The sequence below is a fragment of the Cotesia typhae genome, unplaced genomic scaffold, assembly GCF_013202065.1.
Source record: "Cotesia typhae breed Kobodo isofemale line unplaced genomic scaffold, CoteBio_Ctyphae contig_26, whole genome shotgun sequence".
Taxonomy (NCBI): Eukaryota; Metazoa; Arthropoda; class Insecta; order Hymenoptera; family Braconidae; genus Cotesia; species Cotesia typhae.
This window is the reverse complement of record NW_027423732.1, coordinates 1,072,975-1,095,749: the sequence shown is the minus strand read 5'-3', so window position 1 is coordinate 1,095,749 and position 22,775 is coordinate 1,072,975. Positions and strand designations below refer to the sequence as shown.

Here is a 22,775-nt window from a genome sequence, read left to right as displayed (position 1 = left end):
TGATCTCTTTACCTAGACTTGCGCTAATCACAGTGTATCCTTTTGATCATATGGCGCAGGCTCTTCTTTAATAATGAAGGAAAAATTTTTTTTTTCAATGAAACTCGTAATGACTCTAATGACAAAGCATCTTTGAAATAAAAACCAATAATTATTGTTAGCAGCATAATGATCCGTGTTTTCAATTTTTCACTCGGAAAATAAGATGGAAAAATTAATGGACTCACGTGTGCAATAAACACGGACGTGATATTATTTCGGTGTTATCATATTAGTCTGTCATTCATACTTAAGCTAGCGTATGTCCTCGAAATAAAACAACCAGAGTTAAAGAATTTATTACTGGCTGTCTGTTTGTAAGAGCACACCTTTTATTTATTAACTCATTTTTCTCTACTCATAAACCCTCTTAGTGTTTTTTCCTAGCGGAACAAAAGTGCTAGAGTTTACCTTTTTTTGAAGATTATATCTCGTGTTTTATTTTAAAAAATAATAGAAACATTTTTCTGGATTTTGACTTCTGATTTAGAGGCGCTGAAAATAAAGAGTTATTTTCAAGGTAAAATTAAGAATGATAGATAGTTTTAAAGCTCAAGGAACCTTCTTCAAATTTTTGTAGCCGAAGACATCAAAAAAAATTTTTTTGGAATTTTTTTTGAGCCTCAAAAACTAGAATACAAAATTTTTCAATTTTATTTTCTAATTGAGGGCGCTGAAAATTGCAATTAATTTTCACGTAAAAATTAAGTTTGATACATGATTTTTTAGCTCGAAGACTCTCCTTTAAGATCCTCTAGCCGAAGACATGAAAAAAAAAATTTTAATATTTTTTTTTTGAGCTTTAAAAATTAAAATCAAAATTTTTTGTTTTTTCTTTTGTGCTTAGAGGCGCTGAAAATTGAGAGTAATATTTAAGTAAAACTTAAGTGTGATACATGGTTTTAAAGCTTGAGGATCCTTCTACAAAATGTCATAGTCAAAGACATAAAAAAAATTTTTAATTCTTTCTTATTGAAGCATGAAAATTTTTTTTTGAAACTTTTAAACAATTCTATAAAATTCGATCAATTTTTCTGAACAAAAGAAGCTCAATTCTTTTTTTTTTACTCGACAGTAAAATAAAAAAATAAAGAGTTCAGGCGTAATAAAAGTTTGATATTGCATCCCTGAATTCTCGTGTCAGAAAATCGGAAATTACACGTGTACTTGTAACTTTCTTTGTCATTTAATATTTCCCTCGACAGCGCAACATTTAAATGCCTGCGCTTTGAGAGTCGTATTCTCTTGATCTTTTATTTAAAATAAAAAAAGAAAGTATCTTTCATACTTCTTGAACACAAAGCCGCAAAGAAGAGAAAGAAAAATTATTCTTTGTACTTTGACGTGAGTAAAAATAAATGTTGTGCGGTCACAAGTACTGTGATGGATGCTGGAAATTTATACTCACTTTTTATCCGTTCTTTTTTTATAGATCATATTCCCTCTATATTCCGATAGCTTTCAAAACTTTTTTTTCTCTGTAAAACTAAATCTTACCCTCTAATGCACTAAATTCGATGAAAGTACAACATTAGCTTGGGAATTTATTGACAATCCTATATATTTCACTATTTATGTGTCTTTAAATTTATACGAACTTTGAATGTAATTTTTGACGAAACTATGAGAGATATGAAAAAATTGACAAGGACCTTTTTTATAGAAAATTAAAATTTCGTCCAAAAACGAAAAGATTTCAAATAATTTTTTGAAATTTTTAGTATTTAGTTCAAAATTTTGAGTTAAAATTTTTTAAACTTGTTTAAAATTAATATTTTGGCTAAATAAAAAGAAATATGAAAAATTGATAAATGGGTCATTCCATAGTGACTGGTGGGACATTTGACTCTGGAATTCCATCAATTACAAGCTACAATTATGTGACTGAAATTTGTACTATAGTAAAATCTTATAATATAAAAGAATAACTAATTACCAACATCATTTTGTCAAAAACCTCGATTACTTTTTAAGTTTCTCGTAATTATCGTTTGACTGAGTGTGACTGGTGGGACATCGAAAAATCCTTCTCTCTTACCGCGGTATACTTAAAGTCGAATTTCAGTTCGACCACTAAGCTTTTAAAAAATACTTCCCTCTCAATACAAAATTTATCCTACAAATATTCAATATTATGAAGAATTAGACTGATTACCTGCGTAGGAACAATTAAAAAAATTTTTTTTATTGTGACTGGTGGGACAAGTACAAAATGCGTACATGAAGTTGTTTATCAAGAAGCTTTTATATTATTCCAATCTTATAAACATTATTGTTTATATATTAAACTATTAATTATTTAGGATAAATAAAATAAATAATAAAAGAACACAAATAATGGATTAAGCATGCTGGCAACACGATCTTGATAAACTTAGGTGTTAATTAATAGAGAGCATAAAATAAATTTGTTCTTAAAACTCGTCCGTTTTTTATCCTGTTTTTATCGGGTTATGAATCTTAGGAGAATAGGAAATATATATATATATATATGTACTCCGAAAAATATACGAGAAATTAAGTGAGAATAGGAGAAGATTCATAAATAAGGATGACACGCAAAATTGTGAAGCGTTCCACATTTTTAAAATTAAATAATTTTGTGAAGCGGGAAAGAATAGGAGTTACGGCAATTATTACGTGAAGCGTTTCACATTCACGTAACAGGATAATTGGGAGGATAACTCACGAGAAAATTCGGCAAGAAAAATCGCCAAATTAGTGATTATTTAGCTTTAAAAAAAATTAATCATTTAACTGAAGATCACTAAGAGAAACAAAGCTGTAAATTTCAGGACTTTAACTAAACTCTATGATGCATTGACTATAAGTCACATGTGACTGGTGGGACATATTTTAAATAATCCTGAAAACTATATTTTGGATTTTTGGCAGTTATAAGAAGTTTAAATCATTTTTAACATGTTTATTGTTACTTCTACAAAGAAAAAAAATTGAACAAGTCAGATTTGAGGTTGGGAAAACAATTTTTCTATCTTCTTGCGTGACTGGTGGGACATGTGATAAGCTTATGTTCAAATACGAAATATACAAAAACTAACGTATATTTTCGTTTGAATCAAACGTAATTCTTTTCTTTATTTAATTATTTTTCTTAAATAAAATGAATCACTAGCTGGAATTGATAAGATGATTAAACAAACTTGTTGCCGACTTAAACAACATTTGGCCCGGATACTAGTTAGTACGACTGAAAAGTTACTAGGGGAGAAATAAAATTAACTTACAAAAAAGTCTATTGTAATTTTTTTCTACTTCTTTATAATATTTACCCCAGCAATCAGATTTATAAATTTGCCACAGCATTTTCACGATAAAATCGTGACATGTAGGGAAGGAGTGAAAAAGCGAGGAAAAGTTATTTAGGCGTGAAGGCTCTTGATGATGAAAAGTCGAGTGGAGGCAAAAAACGAGGGATTATTCTCAATGATTGCCCTTAGTCAGGTTTTTTTCCCGCATACAAAGTGTGTATAGGTCGACCCAATTCCTAGGGTAGGGCTAAGTCGCGACATTTTATTAGCGAGTATAACTTGAGAAAAAAATCATTTTTTATGTCGCTACTTTAGTTAACACATGTAAGGTGAATTTTAATTTTATTTTTTATCGTAAAACTTTCTCTTTCTTGTGTAAAAGCGAATCTGGAGTCTTTAGGGGATCAGCCCGCGAAAGATCTATGAGGTGGAGAAAGACATTATGTTATCTGGGGTTGTTTCAAAATTGGCATTGTTTCAACTTGCTTGCAGTTATATAGTCGAAGAGGAACGGCAGTTCTCACTATTGCAATTACGATAACTTCCGTTGCGATAAAACTCGATAATTTTATTTTATGTTTAATCATTTTATTGCGAAAGTTTTTTTATTTTTATTTGATAGCCGGAAAATTAAATTTAAAAATTTCGAGCCTTAAAAATTTGAAAAAAAAATTTTTGAATTAGAGGCGCTGAAAATGGAACTTAATATTCAAGTAATAATAAAAAATTATACACTATTTTAAAGCTTAAGAGTCAAATTTTAAGATCCTGTAGCCGAAGACATGAAAAAAAATTTTCTTGAAATTTTTTTTGACCTTTGAATATTGACAACTAAATTTTTTTGATTTTGGCTTATGATTAGAGGCGCTGAAAATAAAAAAACTATCGGCGTAAAAATTAAGTATGATACATTGTTTTGAAGCTTAAAAATCCTTCTTTAAGATAGTGTAACCAAAGACATAAAAAAAATTTTTTTTAGAATTTTTTTGAAGCTTCGAAGGTTGAAAAAAATTTTTTGAATTTTTTTTTTTGGAAAAAAATATCTTTGCAATTTTTATCGACCCCCAAATGAAGGAAAAACAATTTTCTCTGCTTAGAGGTACTTAAATTAAAGTGTAAAGTTTAAATAATTATTAATTTCCAGGTGGATCGAACGGAGAACGAAGAAATCCAGGCTGGAGGTCTGACAGCGACATCCGCCTTGGCGTCAGGGTCGCGGATGGGTACGGGTCTGGATTCCGGGAGCAGCGCGCCCTCTTCAGCCCAGCATTCACTAGCGACCTCTCGCGAGGAGGAGGACGATGAGGAGAGTTCCAGCCGACCTTCGGGGCAGAGCGGGTCCAGGTATGATTTTAAATCGACCTAAGCACACCTCTACTTCTGTTCCGAAATCGCGACTGATGATTTGGGAACTGGTTCTTGATTAGAAGCATTCTCTAGATTAAGTGGATGATTAGAGCTAGCCGTAGGACAACCCAAAGAACTCCAGGGGTTGGAAACTCAATATTTTTTAATTTTTACACGCAAAAAAAATTGTTGACACAAAAGACACGTTATGGTAATATTTTAGATGACGAAATAATATATTTTCAAATTCCGTCTTTTGTTATTTTAACAATACCTTTTTTGTGCGTGTATCAATTTCAGCGGATTAACTTGTAAATAAAATTTAGAAGAGGGGTAGCTTAGACTGGATGCACCTTGGTCTGGAAATCCATTTCCTCAGTCTCTTTTTCCCTCGTGTCGGCTAGGGTTAATTTATTTACACGAAAAAAGGAGGAACGTGACGTAATGAAATTCCCGCAGGCGAAAGTGACAACGAGAAACTGTTGAGAGTAGAGCGAATAGACTCAAAGGCGTACTCATACTCTAGAAGAATCTCTTAGCTTACTTCCCTTGTCTTGTATTTTATTTTCTTTATTTTAGTGAGTTTATATCGAAAAGTTTGACCTGAGTTTCGTCTCTGTCAGGCTAGTCAGAGGTTTTTCAAGTTTATTTATGGAACTGGATCCCTGGTTTGGAAGCTTCTGATGGGGTAGATTGATTGAGTTGTGATTCTAGGGGTAAGATAAGGATTTTTAAAAAGTCATCGCCTCAAAATTGAAAGCTACTGATTTTCCAGGAGATTAGCACCTTGAAGGAGGATAAGATTCTTATCGAAGATAGATCAATTTCGGGAGGATTGAAATAAGTCGCTTTTAGAAAATTTTTTTTTAATTTTATTGAAGGCAGAGTTACTGGGGGGTATAGAGGGAGGTAGAAAATTTGGAATTTTGAAAATTGGAGGGTTAGAAGTTAAAAAATTAAGGGTAGTTTAAAAAATGCTGCAAGAGATATTTTAAATTTTGCAGATTCAGAATTTTTTTGTTTTGAGAATATTTTGGAAAGTTATGGATTGTTTCATTTGAAATTGAAGGGGGAGTTCTAAGGAATCTAGGGGAAGATAAAAAACTTGGAATTTTAGAAATTGGATTGCTCAAAGTCAGAAAATGGAGCATTGTTTTAAAAAAATGAGGAGAGAGCTTAAAGTGAAATTTTACCAAAAATTGTTTTGGTTTGGGGATATTTTAAAAAGTTATGGATTGTTTAGTTTGAAATTGAAGGGGGACTTATAAGGGAGCTAGAGGGAGGTAGAAAATTTGGAATTTAAAAAATTGGAGGGTTGGAAGTAAGAAAATTAAGGGTAGCTTAAAAAATGCTGCAAGAGATATTTTTGATTTTGCAGATTCAGAGTTTTTTGTTTTGAGAATTTTGTGGAAAGTTATCGATTGTTTCGTTTGAAATTGAAGGGGAACTTATAAGGGAGCTAGGGGGAGGTAAGAAACTTGGAATTTTGAAGATTGGATGACTGTAAGCCAAAAAACAGAACATTGTTTCAAAAAAATGGAAACTTGTATTGTGAAATGCATCTGATTAGGCATTGTTTATTTTGAAAAGTTACTAATCGTTTGACTTGCAATTGAAGGGGGACTTTCCGGAGACTTAGAGGAAAGTACAGAACTTGAAATTTTAAAGATTGGATGTCTAGAAGCCAAAAACGGAGCGTTGTTTGAAAAAAATAGAAATTTATTGTTAAATTTACTCAATTCAAAGTTTTTTATTTTAGCAATATTTTGTAAAATTAAATACTGTTTTAATTATATTTGAAGGGAAGCTTCCTAAGGGACTAGAGGGAAGTAAGGAATTCAAAATTTTGAAGATCGGACGATTAGAATTTTCAAAAACGACCTTAAAAAAAAAGATAGAGCTTTTTTAGCACAAATTGTGATCTTGAAGGTTGTTTATGAACTTCCTCTAAAAACTACGGGGTAGTTTGGAATAAAACTGAAGGAAGGTGTAGCGAGGGATTGGCAAAAGGAAAAGAATTTAGAATCTCTAAAATAAATACCAATTTAGTCAATAAACTATCAAGTAAACAAAATTAGGAATAAATCGACCCTTTTTATCTGAACTGTTACCACTATCATTATGATTATTTTTATTCCTGGGATTTTTTACGGGATCGACCTAGACAACTTTTGACTTTTCGTTGGTACTTTTAGGCATTGAAAACCCTCGAAACGTAGAATTATGTATTTACTTTGATATTATTTGCTTTTAGAGAGAAAACTTCCTACTCAGAGAGAAACGCGGTTCGGGCTGCAGTTTTCTCCCTTATAGAATAGAATCTACACAAATTCACCTCCAACTTTATACCTTCCCACTCACCCTCATTTACTCAGTACACACATAAACACTGTTTTAAATAAGCTTAGACGGCAAATACATTATTTACTTCCAAACAACGTTCGTTATTTTTAGTCATTTATTATTAATGAAATGAAGCTGATTTAATTATTCTTATTCAACTTTTTTGTTTAATCAGTTTGAACTTATGTACCTTGGGGCTGTATTGTATGGATATCATGTAATTAGATGATAAAATCTTTAGAGGTGTTCCTAGTTTAGGTACTTGAGGTTAATTGTTTTGGATTTATCTCAATATTAAACTCCATTTCCAACATTTACAATTAAGAGGAAAAATTTATGAATTGTAGTTTGTGATTTTGGAAGTGAAAAAAAATATCAAAAAAAAATTTTTTTTATGTTTTTGGCTATAAAATCTTACAGAGGAATTCTCAAGCTTTAAAACCATGTACAATTTTTAATTATTACCTCTAAATTACTATTTATTTTCAACGCCTTTAAGTAAAAGAAAAAAATCGATAATTCAGTTTTTGATGTTTGAAGCTCAAAAAAAATTACTAAAAAATTTTTTTTCATATCTTCGGCTAAAGTATCTTAAAGAAGGATTCTCAAGCTTCAAAACCATGTACAATATTTGATTATTACCTTAAAATTACTATTTATTTTCGACGCCCCTAATTAGAAGACCAAAAATCAAGAATTTAGTTTTTGGTTTTTGAAGCTCAAAAACGGTCAGAAAAATTTTTTTTTTCATGTATTTGGCTATAGAATCATAAAGTAAGATTCTTAAGCTTCAAAACCATGTATAACACTCAATGATTATATTAATATTAAGCATGGTTTTCAGCGCCTCTAAAGAGAACATAAAATTGAAAAAAATTTTTTTTTAATTTTTGAAGTTTGAAAATAACAAAAAAAAAATTTTTTTTTATGTCTTTGGCTATGGGATCTTAAAGAAGAGCTTTTAAGCTTCAGTATCATGTATAACACTCATTAATTAACTTAAAATGAAGCATCATTTTCAGCGTCCCCATTTAAAAAAGCTATAGCGCCTCGATATTAAAAAGAAAACGGAAAACAAATTAATAAAATTCAGTCTCTAATCACTAAACTAATTATCTAATTAATGAATAATGACCTAGAGAAAATAATTAATAACTTCTAGTGCTCATTAATCACCGATGAAGACTTAATTGGCTAAATTAATAGCACAAAAAAAAATGAACAGTACAAGAGCTTATTTGAGAGTTATTCATTAATATTACTTAAAAACAACCCTTAGGATTAAAATAACAATAAATAAAGAGGAAAGCTTTTTAAATTTAATCTTATTATGCGGTAATGAAAAGAGCAAGTTCAGTAGCTGAAAAAGGGATCAGAGAGAACAACTACAACAGCTTGAGGATTAAATGACCCGATAGAAGATATCTTTGTCAGAAGTTTCTTTTTTCCTTGGTTTATGTAGAAAAAGAAACATATTCCGATGGTTTTTATTGGATCGTTGAATTTTTTATTTCCAAGATCGACATTACGGCAGAGAAAAATGATTTTATAAATTTTATATCGGTGAGTTATGGCTCCAAGTTTATACGAGTGTACACAAGTTTTAAGAGAATAGATACTCTATTTTATTAGAATGTAGGGCTTATCTTTTTTTTAGGTATTTTATTGAGGGTTGCTGGGTAAGTAACAATAAAAATATATAAGAAATGTATAAATATGCTGAATTTTTTATACGGTTTATTGCTGATTGTTCGAGCTTAAGAAGTATTATCTGTTTCATGATCGTAGACGTAAAAAAATAAATTTTTCTCTAATTTTTTTTAGCTTTAAATATCAAGAAGTTACGTATTGATTTTTTGCTTCTAAATAGAGGCGCTGTAAATCAAGAGTAATTTTTGGGTAATAATTAAGTATGATACATCGTTTTTAAGCTTGAGACCTCTACTTTGAGATTGCATAGCCAAAGACATAAAAAAAATTTTTTTATATTTTTTTTTCGAACTTCAAAAATTAAAAACAAAATTTTTCAATTTCGTCTTCTATTTAGAGGCGCTGAAAATGAAGCTTAATTTTGAGATAATTGATTAGTATTATACATGGTTTTGAAGCTTAGAGATCTTACATTAAGATCCCATAGCCGAATACATGAAAAAAAATTTATTTCTAATTTTTTTTGAGCTTCTAAAATCAAAAATTGAATCATAAATTTTTTTCTTTTAATTGGGGGCGCTGAAAATTAAGAGTAATTTTGAAGTAATAATTTAATATGATACATGGTTTTGAAACTTGAGAATCCTTCTTTAAGATGACTTAGCCGAAGACATGAAAAAAAAATGTTTAGTAATTTTTTTTGAGCTTTAAAAATTAAAAACAAAAATTTTCAATTTTGTCTTCCATTTAGAGGCACCGGAAATGAAGCTTAATATTGAGATAATTATTGAGTATTATATATGATTTTGAAGCTTAAGAATCCTACTTCATGATCCTATAGCTGAAGTTATGAAAAAAAATTTTTTTTTAATTTTTTTAAGACCTCAAAAATTAAAAACGAAAATTTTCAATTTTGTCTTCTAATTAGAGGCTTTAAAATGAAGCTTAATATTGAGGTAATAAATAAATTTTACTGATAATATTAAAACTTTATAGCCTATTTTGAAGATACTCTAAGCAGCGACGCAAGAAAAAATTTTTTTTCTAAGATAAAGAGATCCAAAGCAAATTCAATTATCTTATTCTACTTTTGGGTTAGAAGCACTGAAAATTGAATCTAATTCAAGCAAATTTATCAATCAGGCCACGTAATTCCAAAGCTTAGAGTCCTATCTCTAAGATCCCATATCTGAAGACTTATAAAAATGACCCATTAGATAAATCTTTCCATCCAAAACGCGACAACTCGGTATCTCGCACGAGAAACTGGAACACGAACCATTACAAGTGACTTCTTTATCAAATTGAATCCCAGCGTTGGCTTTAAACAGACGGAGCCAGATAGAGAGAAAAAGCATGTAGCAAATTGGGGGTTGTCTCCAGGTTGCCGTCAATCCAGCAGCGGTCTGGTCTGATTCGGCGTCCGTCCTTGAGGAAATCAATCTCCAACGGCGATGGTGCCGATTACTCATCGAATTCAAATTCCTTGGAGTCAAAATCGACAGAGAGCGTTGATCAGCTGCCAGGTCCGCCCTCTGGAAGCTCCAGAAGGCAGCGTAGATCCCGGGGCTCGCAGAAGTGGAGCAATGTCCGAGCGGTGGTGGCGCTCTATTCCTCGCTGAGGAAGATCAAGAGGTGAACCGATCTGATCTTACGATCTGGATCCAGAAAGTCAATTCGACTGCCAATTGTCTGTCTGTCTGTCTGTGTTGTCTGTCAGCGTGGGTCCAATCTGCATGCCAGGGCACCCAGACACTGTGTCGTAGTTGTAGCAGTATCAGCATCTGTAGACTTAGCTAGAGCTAGATCTAGATCTAGACTTAGAACATCTAATATCTAATTTAACCTAATCTAATCTAACTTATCTTATCTAATCTTCTTTCGGGTGTTGACTACTCACCTTTCGTAGCACTGACTAGCTCTTTCTCTTTCGAGCGTCTTGTTTCGCATCAGCACTGTCTCTCTCTCTGTCTGAGTCCGTCTGTTTGCATTGTCTCGTTTACGTCTAACTTAACTACTGTGTACTATTTAATGTTTTGTTGGTACTAGACTGGTCATTATTTATTACTCCGCATGATTCCTGTCCAATAACTATCCTATTCATAGAATTATGAGTAATCAGTCATAATTCTTACCGAATTTTTAATTTGGGCTGCTAATTAGTTTTTTTGTGTTTACAACTTTAATTGACCCCTAAACTTCATCAGAATCACCCTAAAGTTGGCGCCCAAAATTATTCTAACCCACTCTAAGGCCATATTCTTATCTAATATTTAAACTACCACTGATTTTTGACCTTGGACTACTTACAACATAATTTTTGACGCTTCTAAATTAATTTTAACTGACATCCAATTTTTATCAGGATCAATGGCCCCTAAATTTGACACCAAAATGATCCTAACCCTGTTTAGAGACACCTATTACTCAATTCCGTTAAGAATTTCAATCATTCTTCAACTTAGAGTCTTTACAAGCTTTAATTTGATGCTCTTTATTAAATTCAAGCTCAGACTTAGCCAAGTTTCTTCAAATTTGGCGCCCAAAATGACCCTAACCCACTTACAAGACACTTAATCATCAAATTTATAAGATATTGTCTTTTTTTAACTTAGAGCGACTTTGAACGGAACACCTAATGCCCTTAATTGAGCTCTAAATCAGTTACAGTTCAAATTTAGCACCCAAAATAAGACAAACCGAACCAATCTTGATCATCTTTCTTTCCACGCCAATAAACCCTACCTAACTCAACTCTGAACCAATTTATCCAAACCCCTAAAAATAACGACCACCTAGCTGTTTCTCGTGTTTCCCAAAAAGGCTCCAGGAATTAACTTCCTTGAATTTCCAGAACGAAGTCGAACCAACGATGGATGAAGCTCCGTACTACAGTTCAGCTGTCCTCGGCGATCCAGAAGAAGCCGCCGCTGAAACGGGAGGACTCTTTCCTGAAGCGGTTCTCGACCCGACAGATTCCCGAGAGTCAGGAGACGCTCGACGCGGGAGAAAACGAGGATCCATCGAACAAGGATGCGACTCGGGGGAAGCGACCGAGGAAGCCTCAGCGTCCTCCAAGATCGGTGGTGAATCCTGACGAGAACTTCTACTACTACTGGCTGATGCTTCTGTCAATCTGCGTGCTGTACAACCTCTGGACCCTGATCGTCAGGCAGAGTCTTCCTGAGCTCCAGGCCCTGAGCCCTTGGACCTGGAGGTCCTGCGACTGGTTCACGGACCTGATTTTCTTCCTGGACATCGGGATCCAGTTCCGAACCGGGTACCTGGAGCAAGGGCTGATGGTCTACAATAGTAAGAAGCTCGCCGGGCACTACCTCAAGTCCAAGAGCTTCATTCTCGACATGGCCACCATCCTTCCTTTCGACCTTCTTCAGCTCAGGTACGGGGACAACCCCATGCTCAGGTTCCCCAGGTTCCTCAAGTTGTACAGGGTCTATAACTACTACTACATGGTTGAGTCCAGGACGGTCTATCCTAATCTCTGGAGGGTGCTAAATCTTATTCATATTCTCCTCATCCTCGCTCACTGGTTCGGGTGCTTTTACTACCTGCTCTCTGAGGCTGAGGATTTTCAGGGCGACTGGGTGTATCCTTACAGACCTGGAGAGTATGCTACCTTGACCAGGAAGTATCTTGGGTCGTTATACTGGTCCACACTTACTCTTACCACCATTGGGGATCTTCCTACGCCTGAGACCAACGCTGAGTAAGTTTTTTTAATTTTTTTTGTGTGGGTTTGGTTTTAGTGCTTAGTAATTTTTTTTTTGGACTTGGAAAAAATTTTCAAAAAATCGAAATTTCAAAAAAAAATTTTTTTTTTTTCAAAAAAATGAAAATTTTTAGAAATTGTAAAAAAAAATTTTTTTTTCAAAAAATCAAAACCTGCTAAAATTGAAAAAAAAATTTTTTTTCAAAAAATCAAAATTCCAAAAAAATCAAAAATTGAAAAAAAAATTTTTTTTTTTCAAAAAACCAAAAAAAAAATTTTTTTAATTTTGGATTGATCAAATCTTTGGAAATTATTTCCATTACTTTTTTAAGAAAAAAATTTTAATTGTAAAAAATTGATAATTATCTTAAGAAAAAATTTTAAATTTTAAAAAAAAATTTTCAAAATTTCAAAAAATTCAAAATTCTTAACTTTCATCAAAATTTCGTAAAAGTACAAAAAATTTCCTTCAAAACAAGTACCATCAACCCGTATTTTCCCTCAAACTTACCACCCGCGAAAAACCGCGAATCAATTCGCGGTTTTTCGCGGTTGGGTTAGCAATTCACTATATGGCTTTGTGGGTAATCAAATTGAAGGAAATACTCCCACGAGTTTAAAAGCGCCGTCAGTACATTTCTCAGCTCACCTGAGCTTGAAAAAACTCAGCAAAAAGTACCAAGCACTAAAACACTGAATAATGTACCGTACCTTAAATATTAAAGAGAAGCTAAGTGCCAAAGCAACTCGAGCGGATAATTATTGTGTTGGCAGAGTGATAGCGGGCGGAAATCCCCGGAGCCTCGCTCGTCGCGGTCGTCTGTCCCGGCTACTGCAGTTCAAGCATAACGGAGGGTATATATCGTTTTCAACTTCCCCTTATCAAATACTTTATTTATTAATTGATAAAAATAAATAAATAATAAATAGAGACGCTACGAAACCTCCCGGAGTTTCTTTCCGCGCGGCGGCACTGTATTCATGGTCTATTTTAATCACTCACTGGCTCCTTAAGTAAATGTTTGCATTAAACGGTTGTTATTTAATCATTTATTTTGAATAATGATAATAATAATAAAAGAAAGGTAAATAATAAGGGACGGATAACAATGAATTTTAGTTGGTTACTGAGACTGTTGGTAATTTTAGCTCGAAAACGTGCTTGCGAAAATTCAAGTGTAAATAGGTCGAGAGCGGGTGATGAGGGCGCAAGTGCTTTAGTTTTAAATAAAAATAGTTATTATCTCACAATACAAAGGCTTTTTTAGGGTAATTAGCTCATTTTTTAGAAATTTTTTGTCGATAAACACATTTTGTGTTATTCTTTGCAATAAGTGTAATTATTAATTTTAATTACCATTTTTATTCATATCGATGGTATTGATAGCCTTTCAACCCTCGATATTTTATTTAATTAATTACAATTTCATATAATTGGACATAACTTCATAGATTTTTGTAATATTATAATTTTATACAACTTAATATAATTTTATGTAACTTTACTCAACTTGGAACAATTTTATATGAATTTATACAGCTTCATTGATTTTCTACACTATTACATAATTTTGATATAATTTTATACTATTTAATACAATTTTTTTACAACTTCATATAATTTATTACAACTTTGTTTAATTTTATATAAATTTGTATAATTTTTTACGAGTTCATGTAATTTTACACAACTTCATATAATTCTGTATATTTTCGGATGATTTTACGAAAACATATAATTTTATATAATATTACATGATTTCATAATATTTCGAACAACTTCATATAATTATACATAATTTCATATTTTGCATCAATTTATCTAAATTAATATAATTTCATACAAATTTTTATAATTTTATAAAAATTCATATAATTTTCCACAACTTCATTAAATTCTGTATATTTTCGGATAATTTTACGAAAACATATAATTTTATATAATTTTACATGATTTCATATAATTTCAAACAACTCCATATAATTTTACATAATTTTGCATTAATTTATCTAAATTAATATAATTTTATATAAAATTATATAATTTTCTACAAATTCATATAATTTTACACGACTTCATATAATTCTGTATATTTTTTGATGATTTTACAAAAAAAAATATAATTTTATATAACTTTATATAATTTTATACAACTTTACAAAAATTCATATAACTTCTTATCGCTCTACACAATTCCACATGCCTCTTTACAACTATATTTACTTCTACATAACTCCAACCAAATTGTATATAACTTTACATTATTTTATACAACTCCATCTCGTATTTTAAGTACTAGAATTTGAATTTGCGCGCGCCTAAATATAGTGTTTGCATATATTTTCATGCTTATGATAAATTCGACCAATCACATCACGAATAAATTGATGCCTCATATATCCATCTCTATTTTATATTAGGATATTTTATACAACTCCATCTCGTATTTTAAGTATTAAAAAGCATATAAAAGTATTTTCTCCACTAGTAAAATCGTAATCCAGGACAACAATTTCAATACGGTCACTTTAATAAATGCACATTTAAAATTTACGATGTTACACCATAAAAATATATACAAGAGGAATAAAAATCAAAATTTTTACGATGTCTAATCGTAAATTTAAAAATGTAGAATTATCAAAGTCGTCTGGTCCAAGTTTGCATTATTACAACTGTAATTTTTTCAAAAAAAATTTTTTTCAACCATTATGACCGTGAAATTAAAAAAAAATTAAAAATGTTCACTGTTTATATTATCATCCTTAATTCATTTATTCATAAATTTGTTTTTTATTTTATTTATAATCAAACTTTAATTTATTCTGATTACAAAAAGTAAATTTGCCATGTGATTACATCCAATTAACTTTTATTAAAAGTACAGTAAATAGAGTGCCCGTCAATGAGAGCAATTAAAAAATTTTAATCACCAATTCACTCTACCGTTGACCGTAAATGTCTTCACTACCATTCAATAATTTAATAACTCAAGTTTTTCATACCCACTTTCGAAACTTTATTTCTCAAGTCTAAGATTCCTAATTATTACCTACAGAAAACTCTAAAACTTTTATTTTGTAAATAATTTTTTTAAAGTTAAAAATTAGAGAGAAAAATGTCAAAATTTAAAAGAAAAAAAAATGCAAAAATGATCAAAGAAAAATGTTAAAAACAATCAAAAAGGTTTTATAATAAAAATTTAGCTATACCGTATAAATATAAAATCATTAATTATCATATGAATTTAATTCAATATTATTTAAGATTTTTCTAAATCAACTAATTTTGGAGTTGCAAAGTATCAATAGTTTACAATCGTTAATTATAAAATATTTTAATTATTTATTTAAAATATATGTTTCTTATAAAATAGTTCATTATTTATTATTTAACCTAGTGATAATACCTTTTCAATTAATATTTATTCAAAAATAATATTAATTACATGAATTAAAAGACAAATATTGTAGTACGAAACTAGATTTTGTTCCCAATAAAATTCCGGAAAATTATTAAAATGGTCTATAATATAAATTTTAAAAAATATGGATAGAATTACTAGATTCGATAAACAAAATGATTAAGTCTATATTAAAAAATTATCAACTCAATAAAAAGATACCTAAATATAATAGGTACTACAATATTTATATTTTAGTTCAAATATTTTAATTCATGAAATTATTATTATTTTTGAAAAAATATTAATTTAAAAAAAAATTATTACCAAGTTAAATAAAAACTAAAATATTTAATTGACCATTTTTTAGAATTGATTATTATTATGAATAATATATTTGATATTAAATGATATTTCTATCGAATTTAAAAATAACAACGTTTCGTTGGATACTTTGCGACTAGCCTGTATATGAGTTAACTTAGTCATTTAAAAAAATATATACTTTTAATTCTATTCTGTGGCCAACTTCAACCTGTTATTTTTGTGTTACAGTGATGCGCGCGCATCTTAAAATTTCACTCTCATTTTTGAATAACGCGCCTAAAGAAGTATAACTTCAAAAATTTTTAAAATTTTCTAAGTTGTTATTAAGTATTTTAAAAAATAATTTTACAAATTTAAAATTATTTTATTAATTATTCTTTTGTTCAAGAAAATTTTGTATAAAATTTCTTAAGCAAAAAACAAATCATAAAAAATCCGACATTTTCATTGATCGCTCGCCGAAAATGCCGTCAAATGGTAAAATGTGATTGATTGTCTTCCTATACTTAAACCAGTACCACCGAGTGTACTCTGCTCCTCATACCACCCACACATATCACATGTATATCACTCCCGCATACGAACCATCTAGTAGATTGAACTGCGAATTGCGAACTGGAGACTGGGAACTGAATTGTAGACTCCAGGGATGTGAACTTAACAATTGTCATTGTCATGGTGTTTGTGGTCGTGGTGAATCAGCTTTTACTGGTGCTGATGGTACGGCCGCTGATCGATTTCATTAACATCTGTCCCACTTGAAATTATTCTGGCGTATTAAACAGGGTCATCAGACTAGACACTAACACTTTATAATTTCCTAATTAGTTGCCAGACTGAGAAACTTTCTAAAAAATTCAAGTTTTGTGACATAAATCGCATTTTTGAACTAAAAAATAAGCTCGAGGCTTCAGAATTCAATATTTAATCAAACTTAATGCTTCTGCTGTAATTTCTGCTAGAAATATTATTTTTGCCCTACCACATACGAGAAGATTGAATAACAGCGCCATCTATCGGAATTATTTAGAACTAAGTTCAATTTTATGCCAAAGAATCAATTAATCTCTTTCAAATAAAATTTATTTATGAACTGACATTAGTTTTCAAGAGATTGTTGACAATGTTAGCTTAGTTTAACCGACGAACAAATTGTTGATGAAAAATGTTACGAAAAAATTGAATTTTCATATATTTTTTCGGTTTTTTTGTGAAAAACTAAGCTTGGTACTAATTTCTCAATTTTAAAATTAAAAAAAAAATGTTACATGAGCCTGAGATAAATTTGGAGATATTTATGGCAAAATAGATCCAAATATTTTTTTTTAATGGGATCGAAATAGAAAATGAAAAAATATCTGAAACTCAAATAAAGATGATAAAGAATATAGAATTTTTAAAAGTACAATCATTTTGAATTACTTTGCCGCTGCTAAAATTTATAACAACCAATTGACAGGTTCAAAATTTTGTGGAATAAAATATTTGTGGTGGATATATTTTTTTTTGTACAATGAAAAAATGAGACTAATCTACTACGTTTAAAAAAAAAATGTGGAACATTTGACCATGTCAGTAAATATTATTTAAAAATCGTGAGCTAAGAAAGATCATAGAGTACAAAAAAATAACCAATTTTGACCCACTCAAAGACGCAGTTCCCAATTTTTTTTATGATTGTAAAAAATATCATTTTAATGGAAAAATGTTCCTACAACTATTTATATACTATTTATAGTACAATTCTTAAAGCTATCTTGAGATATTAAAAATACTCAAAAAACAAACTTTAGCTTTATGACTATGCTTAAATTTCAATGAAGTAATTTTAAAATACATAAAAATTATTGTAGAGATCAAAATTCTTCGGAAAATTACTTTTATCTAGTTAATTTAATTTTTTGAGTTAATACTTAAGAAATAAGTTTCTTCAAGCGGACAGAAAGCGGAACCATACGACACCTAGCGGCGACTTTTAGAACCAAGTTTTTTTTTTATATCTGCTGATTGAATTTTCGGGATAATCTTGGAATATTCTTTTAAATTCAATTATATTAAATAATTTAATAATATTTATAAGATCAAAATTTAATTTTCTAGATAATTAAAAAAAATCACAAAAATTCGACAAATAACAACTTAAATTGATTTAAATTATGATCGAAATTTATAAATATTTTAAATTCAAATTTTACCGTAAAAATAAAAATTTTAAAAGCGCCACCTAGTGAAAATTTTCAATACTAACCTGAATTTTCCCACCAATCGATCAATTACTGACTTTTCAATAAAAATTCTTCATAAAACAACGACTGAATACCATTATATCTACGGATCCAGCGAAGTAGAATGTAAATAGGTCACAGGTTTGATTGTGTTTCACCGAAACCCACAACCAGATACAGGAGGGATAGAACGAACACCCAGTCTACTCCGCAATGCGGGTAACTTTCGTTATATCTCTCAGCCACAGCTTTTAAGTCTGGTGCTTTTATTTCAGATAAAACGAGATCAACTTCACCAGAGTACGGCTGTGGTTGCGTTGTCTCCTTTCTTAACTAGGAACCACCGATTTGAATTACTAATTTTCAGTTTTGTGTTTTCGGGCTTTCACCATCTCGAAGCGCGCATAGAGTTGTGTTTTTATTATTGTAAATTTTTTTTTCTTTTTTTTTCAGTAAAAAACATTGTTATTTTGTAGGATACAATGAAATCGTAATAAATAGGCGAGCTCTGGATTTAACAATTGTTATTTTTAACACTAAATACACAAAATTATTTTCTATCCATTGTTTTAAAATAAAATATTGTTACTTTAATTTTTTTAGTAAAAATTTTTAATGAAAAACTCAAAAATTATAGAAATTTATACAATATGCTTACAGAAAAAAAGGGGAAAAAAAAATCAAACAATTAATTCCAAAAGTCACCGCTAGGTGTCGCATGGCTTAGATTTTTGCTCGCTAGTAGAAATTTATTTCTAAGGTATCAAATTCAACGATTAGAAAAATTTTATTTTTCTAAATTTTTTAAATTTATCTCGCAAATTTCAATTTTAATTCGGTACAAAAAAATTATCTTAATAAATTTTATTAAATTATTTATTATCATCAAATTTAAAAGAATATCACAAGATTATCCCGAAAATTCAATAAGTAGATAAAAAAAAATACTTGGTTCTAAAAGTCGCCGTTAGGAGTCGCATGATTCCACTTTCTGTTCCCTTTAAGAAACTTATTTCAAAAGTGTTAACTAGAAATTAGGTAATTAAAAAATCGAATAATTTATCATTTTTTTTTTTTACAAAATTTTTCACTTAAAATTCAGTAAAAATATTAAATGATTAAAAATTAAAGTAAATTTAATATAATGCAGTTATGTCTGATATTATCTTACAATAATAAATCATACGATGATTTTTTTTTTTTTGAAAATGAAATATGTAAAACTTGAAAAATAATAATTTAAATAATGTTTGAAAACTAAAAATTTTATCGAGTATTTTTTTTTATTATGTTCTCAAAAAATTTTTGATTTAGAAGTGGCAATTGCGAGTAAATATCTTGAATTCAAAAGTCTTAAGAAGTACTCTCAAAAATTTATCATTTGTTCTGTTTCGTTTTTTTAACCGTTTACATTGTCTTGTTTTATGTATCCTTTGAAATTTTATTTCGAATGCAGTATTTCATATCACAAAAATGATTGTTAGGCTGTTGAATTGGTAAAGAATTCAAGTGGATTTAATAATAATAGCTCAAGTTATAAGGTTCAATTAAAATGTTTCCTACTTGGTAATTTAAACTAAAAAATAAAACTTAATAACAAAAATTGAATTCCCGAATTTTTTTAAACAGTTCCAACTGGTTGTTTTTGAGCTCTAGATTTTTTGTAATTCTACAAAAATCAAATTTTAAAATTATCTAGCAAATTTTTTATTTAATTGTTCTTCTAAATTTTAGTAAATTATTTAATATAATTAAATTCAAAAGAATATTACAAAATTATCTCGAAAATTCAACAAGTAGATAAAAAAAACACTTGGTTTTAAAATTCGCCGCTAGGTGTCGCATTGTTCCGCTTTTTGTCCGCTTGAAGAAACTTATTTCTTAAGTATTAACTCAAAAAGTTAAATCAACTAGATGAGAGTCATTTTCCAAAGAATTTTGATCTTTACAATAATTTTAAAGCAATTTAAAATTACTTTGATGAATTTTATACATAATAATAAAAACTTAAGTTGTTTTTTTTTAGTATTTTTAAGATCACAAGATGTTTTTAAGAATTGTACTATAAAATCGTTTTAAAAACATTTTTCCATAAAAATTAAATTTTCTACAATCATAGAAATTTGGTTAATCTTTTTATGGGAGGATTGAAATTGTTTATTCTACATTTATTTGTTTTGTATTGCTTCTTTTACTCACTATATCTAAAAAACATTTATTGAATTGGTCAGTTGTTCCATATTCTTCACTATCTTCTTTGCTGAGTTCTGAAATATTTTTTTTTTGTTTTTCCATTCCATAAACCAAAAAATTTTCGGTATTATTAACAATATTTTGCAACGAAATTTGTTAGCTTTTTCGACTGGATGTAATAATTTTGAGGAAAACGAATAATTTTCTTTACAACATTGTACTTGAACTTTAATTTTATTACATGTGATTGAAAAATCAAATTGACTTGCTCATATTATTAGACTATTCTTGGTAATTAATTTATTGATGTTGATGATCTTTTAAAGTTCTTATCAACTAAATCCATCAAATATCTAAATTATTTCTTCTTTCAAATGATTGCCATATATAATAGCTAAATTTGTCATTAAAGACAAATTTTTGGGAACTGGGGGAAATAAAGGATAAAGGGGGAAGGGGAGGACCTTTACTCAGTAGGAATTTTCGGTAACTGAAAATTTATGTACTGCAATTGTAGTTCGTAACTTTCCTAAAGTATTGATATTTAATCCAATTATTTTTTGATGGGAAGTAAATGAATGTTAGATAAATTTAGTCTAAAAAATTTTAAATAAATTTATCAATTTTAAAAACAGATCAAAATTTTATACAATATTATTTAGAGCAAGCTGATGATTAAATTCACTGATATTAATTTCATGAATCTTTAATAAAAGTATTTAATATTTAAGATAAGTCCAATAATTTTTGTATTATTGCAATTAAATGGAAAAAAATTTTTTTTTTGTGTTCATTCTAAAATATTAAAAAATTTTAAGGTCAAAATTCTAGAAAATTTAATTATTAAAAATAAAAGAAATTTATTAAACGATAGAATAAGTAAAAAAAGGCGGGAAAAGTAGAGTAGGTCTAAAAGTCACCGCTAGGTGTCGCATGGTTCCACTTTCTGTTTCCTTTCAGAGACTTATTTTAAAAGTGTTAAGTAGAAATTAGAGAATTAAAAAATCGAACAATTTATAATTTTTTTTTACAAAATTTTTCACTTAAAAATGATCAGTAAAAATATTAAATGTTTAAAAATCTAAAATAATGAATCGTATGATGATTTTTTGATTGTCAAAATTAAATAATTAATTATAAAAATAATGTTATCATTTGTTGTGTTTCTTTTTTTGCGATCGTTCGTAAATTCCTGCTCTAAATATCCTTTGATGTTTGATTTTAATTGCAATTTTAAAGGTTTTAGGCCGAAAATTATTATTAGGATATTGAATCGGTAAAGAATTCTTGGTGATTGTTTGTGGTGATGATTTGTGCCTATTTTACTTTTAACTAAAAAGTTTTCTTTTGGAAAAAATTTAAATAAAAAATTTTGAATAAATTAAATTTAAAATTTTTCTAGCAACAGAGTTCAATTAATAAAAATTAAACTTCCAAATTTTTTTAAGCAATTCGAACTGGTCGTATTTTAAACTTAGACTTTTTGTGATTCTACAAAAATTTAATGACTGGTTCATTAAAATCACTAAACTTTAAATTAATCTTTTCAATTAATGGCCTACTTTAATGTACCTCTTTCATGAAATGTAAAATTTTCATTAATTAAAGTCGACGAAATGATTTAAGCAAATGGATAATTATTAAATCAAGCTTATAGTCTTAATAAAATACATGTTCTGTTGAGTTCATTAAACGCACCATAATATATATTAACTTTTACTGAAGTGTAAGAGCGACATTATTGCATTTAGTTCCGTTGATAGAATAATCATTCGTACAACTGCATTTTCGTCGGAAACACTTTGAACCTTTTATCCCTCGACAATGCTGATCAGCTTGACAGAATCCACCGACACCTGCAATTATTTAAAATTGATTGTTGTGTCCAGAAAATTTCATAAAAACGATTTTGTTGAAATAAAAGAACGAGTAACCGAAAAATAGCAAACTTACGTTGTGCAACATACAGAATCGTGTTGTATCTATTGACTGAGTCGAAAAAATCTTCTGGGTAAAGACAAGTGTTAAGAAAACAGTAAGACCTAGGCAATAGGCACTTGGAATCATCAGAACAGGTTACGTTGATAGCTTTAACGCAGGAACCATTCACATATTCGTGACCTGGTAAGCAGTTACATCTATCCTCGAAACAATAGGTGTTGTTGATTGTATCGGCAGTATCCATAAATACCTTGAAACAAATTCATAACTAACAAAATTCAATTATTTAGAATGGTAACACTTA

General features: G+C 29.4%; 1 protein-coding gene across 1 annotated transcript in view; it reads left to right on the top strand.

Annotated features, from left to right (window-relative positions):
* The window catches only part of LOC141525474 (uncharacterized), a 73,546-nt gene that overhangs the window by 35,086 nt on the left and 15,685 nt on the right, over window positions 1-22,775 (top strand). The window contains exons 2-5 of the mRNA XM_074239988.1: window positions 4,456-4,655; window positions 10,035-10,286; window positions 11,506-12,378; window positions 13,156-13,236. Coding sequence (XP_074096089.1) covers window positions 4,456-4,655; window positions 10,035-10,286; window positions 11,506-12,378; window positions 13,156-13,236 — 1,406 coding nt within the window. The remainder of the gene's footprint in view (window positions 1-4,455; window positions 4,656-10,034; window positions 10,287-11,505; window positions 12,379-13,155; window positions 13,237-22,775) is intronic.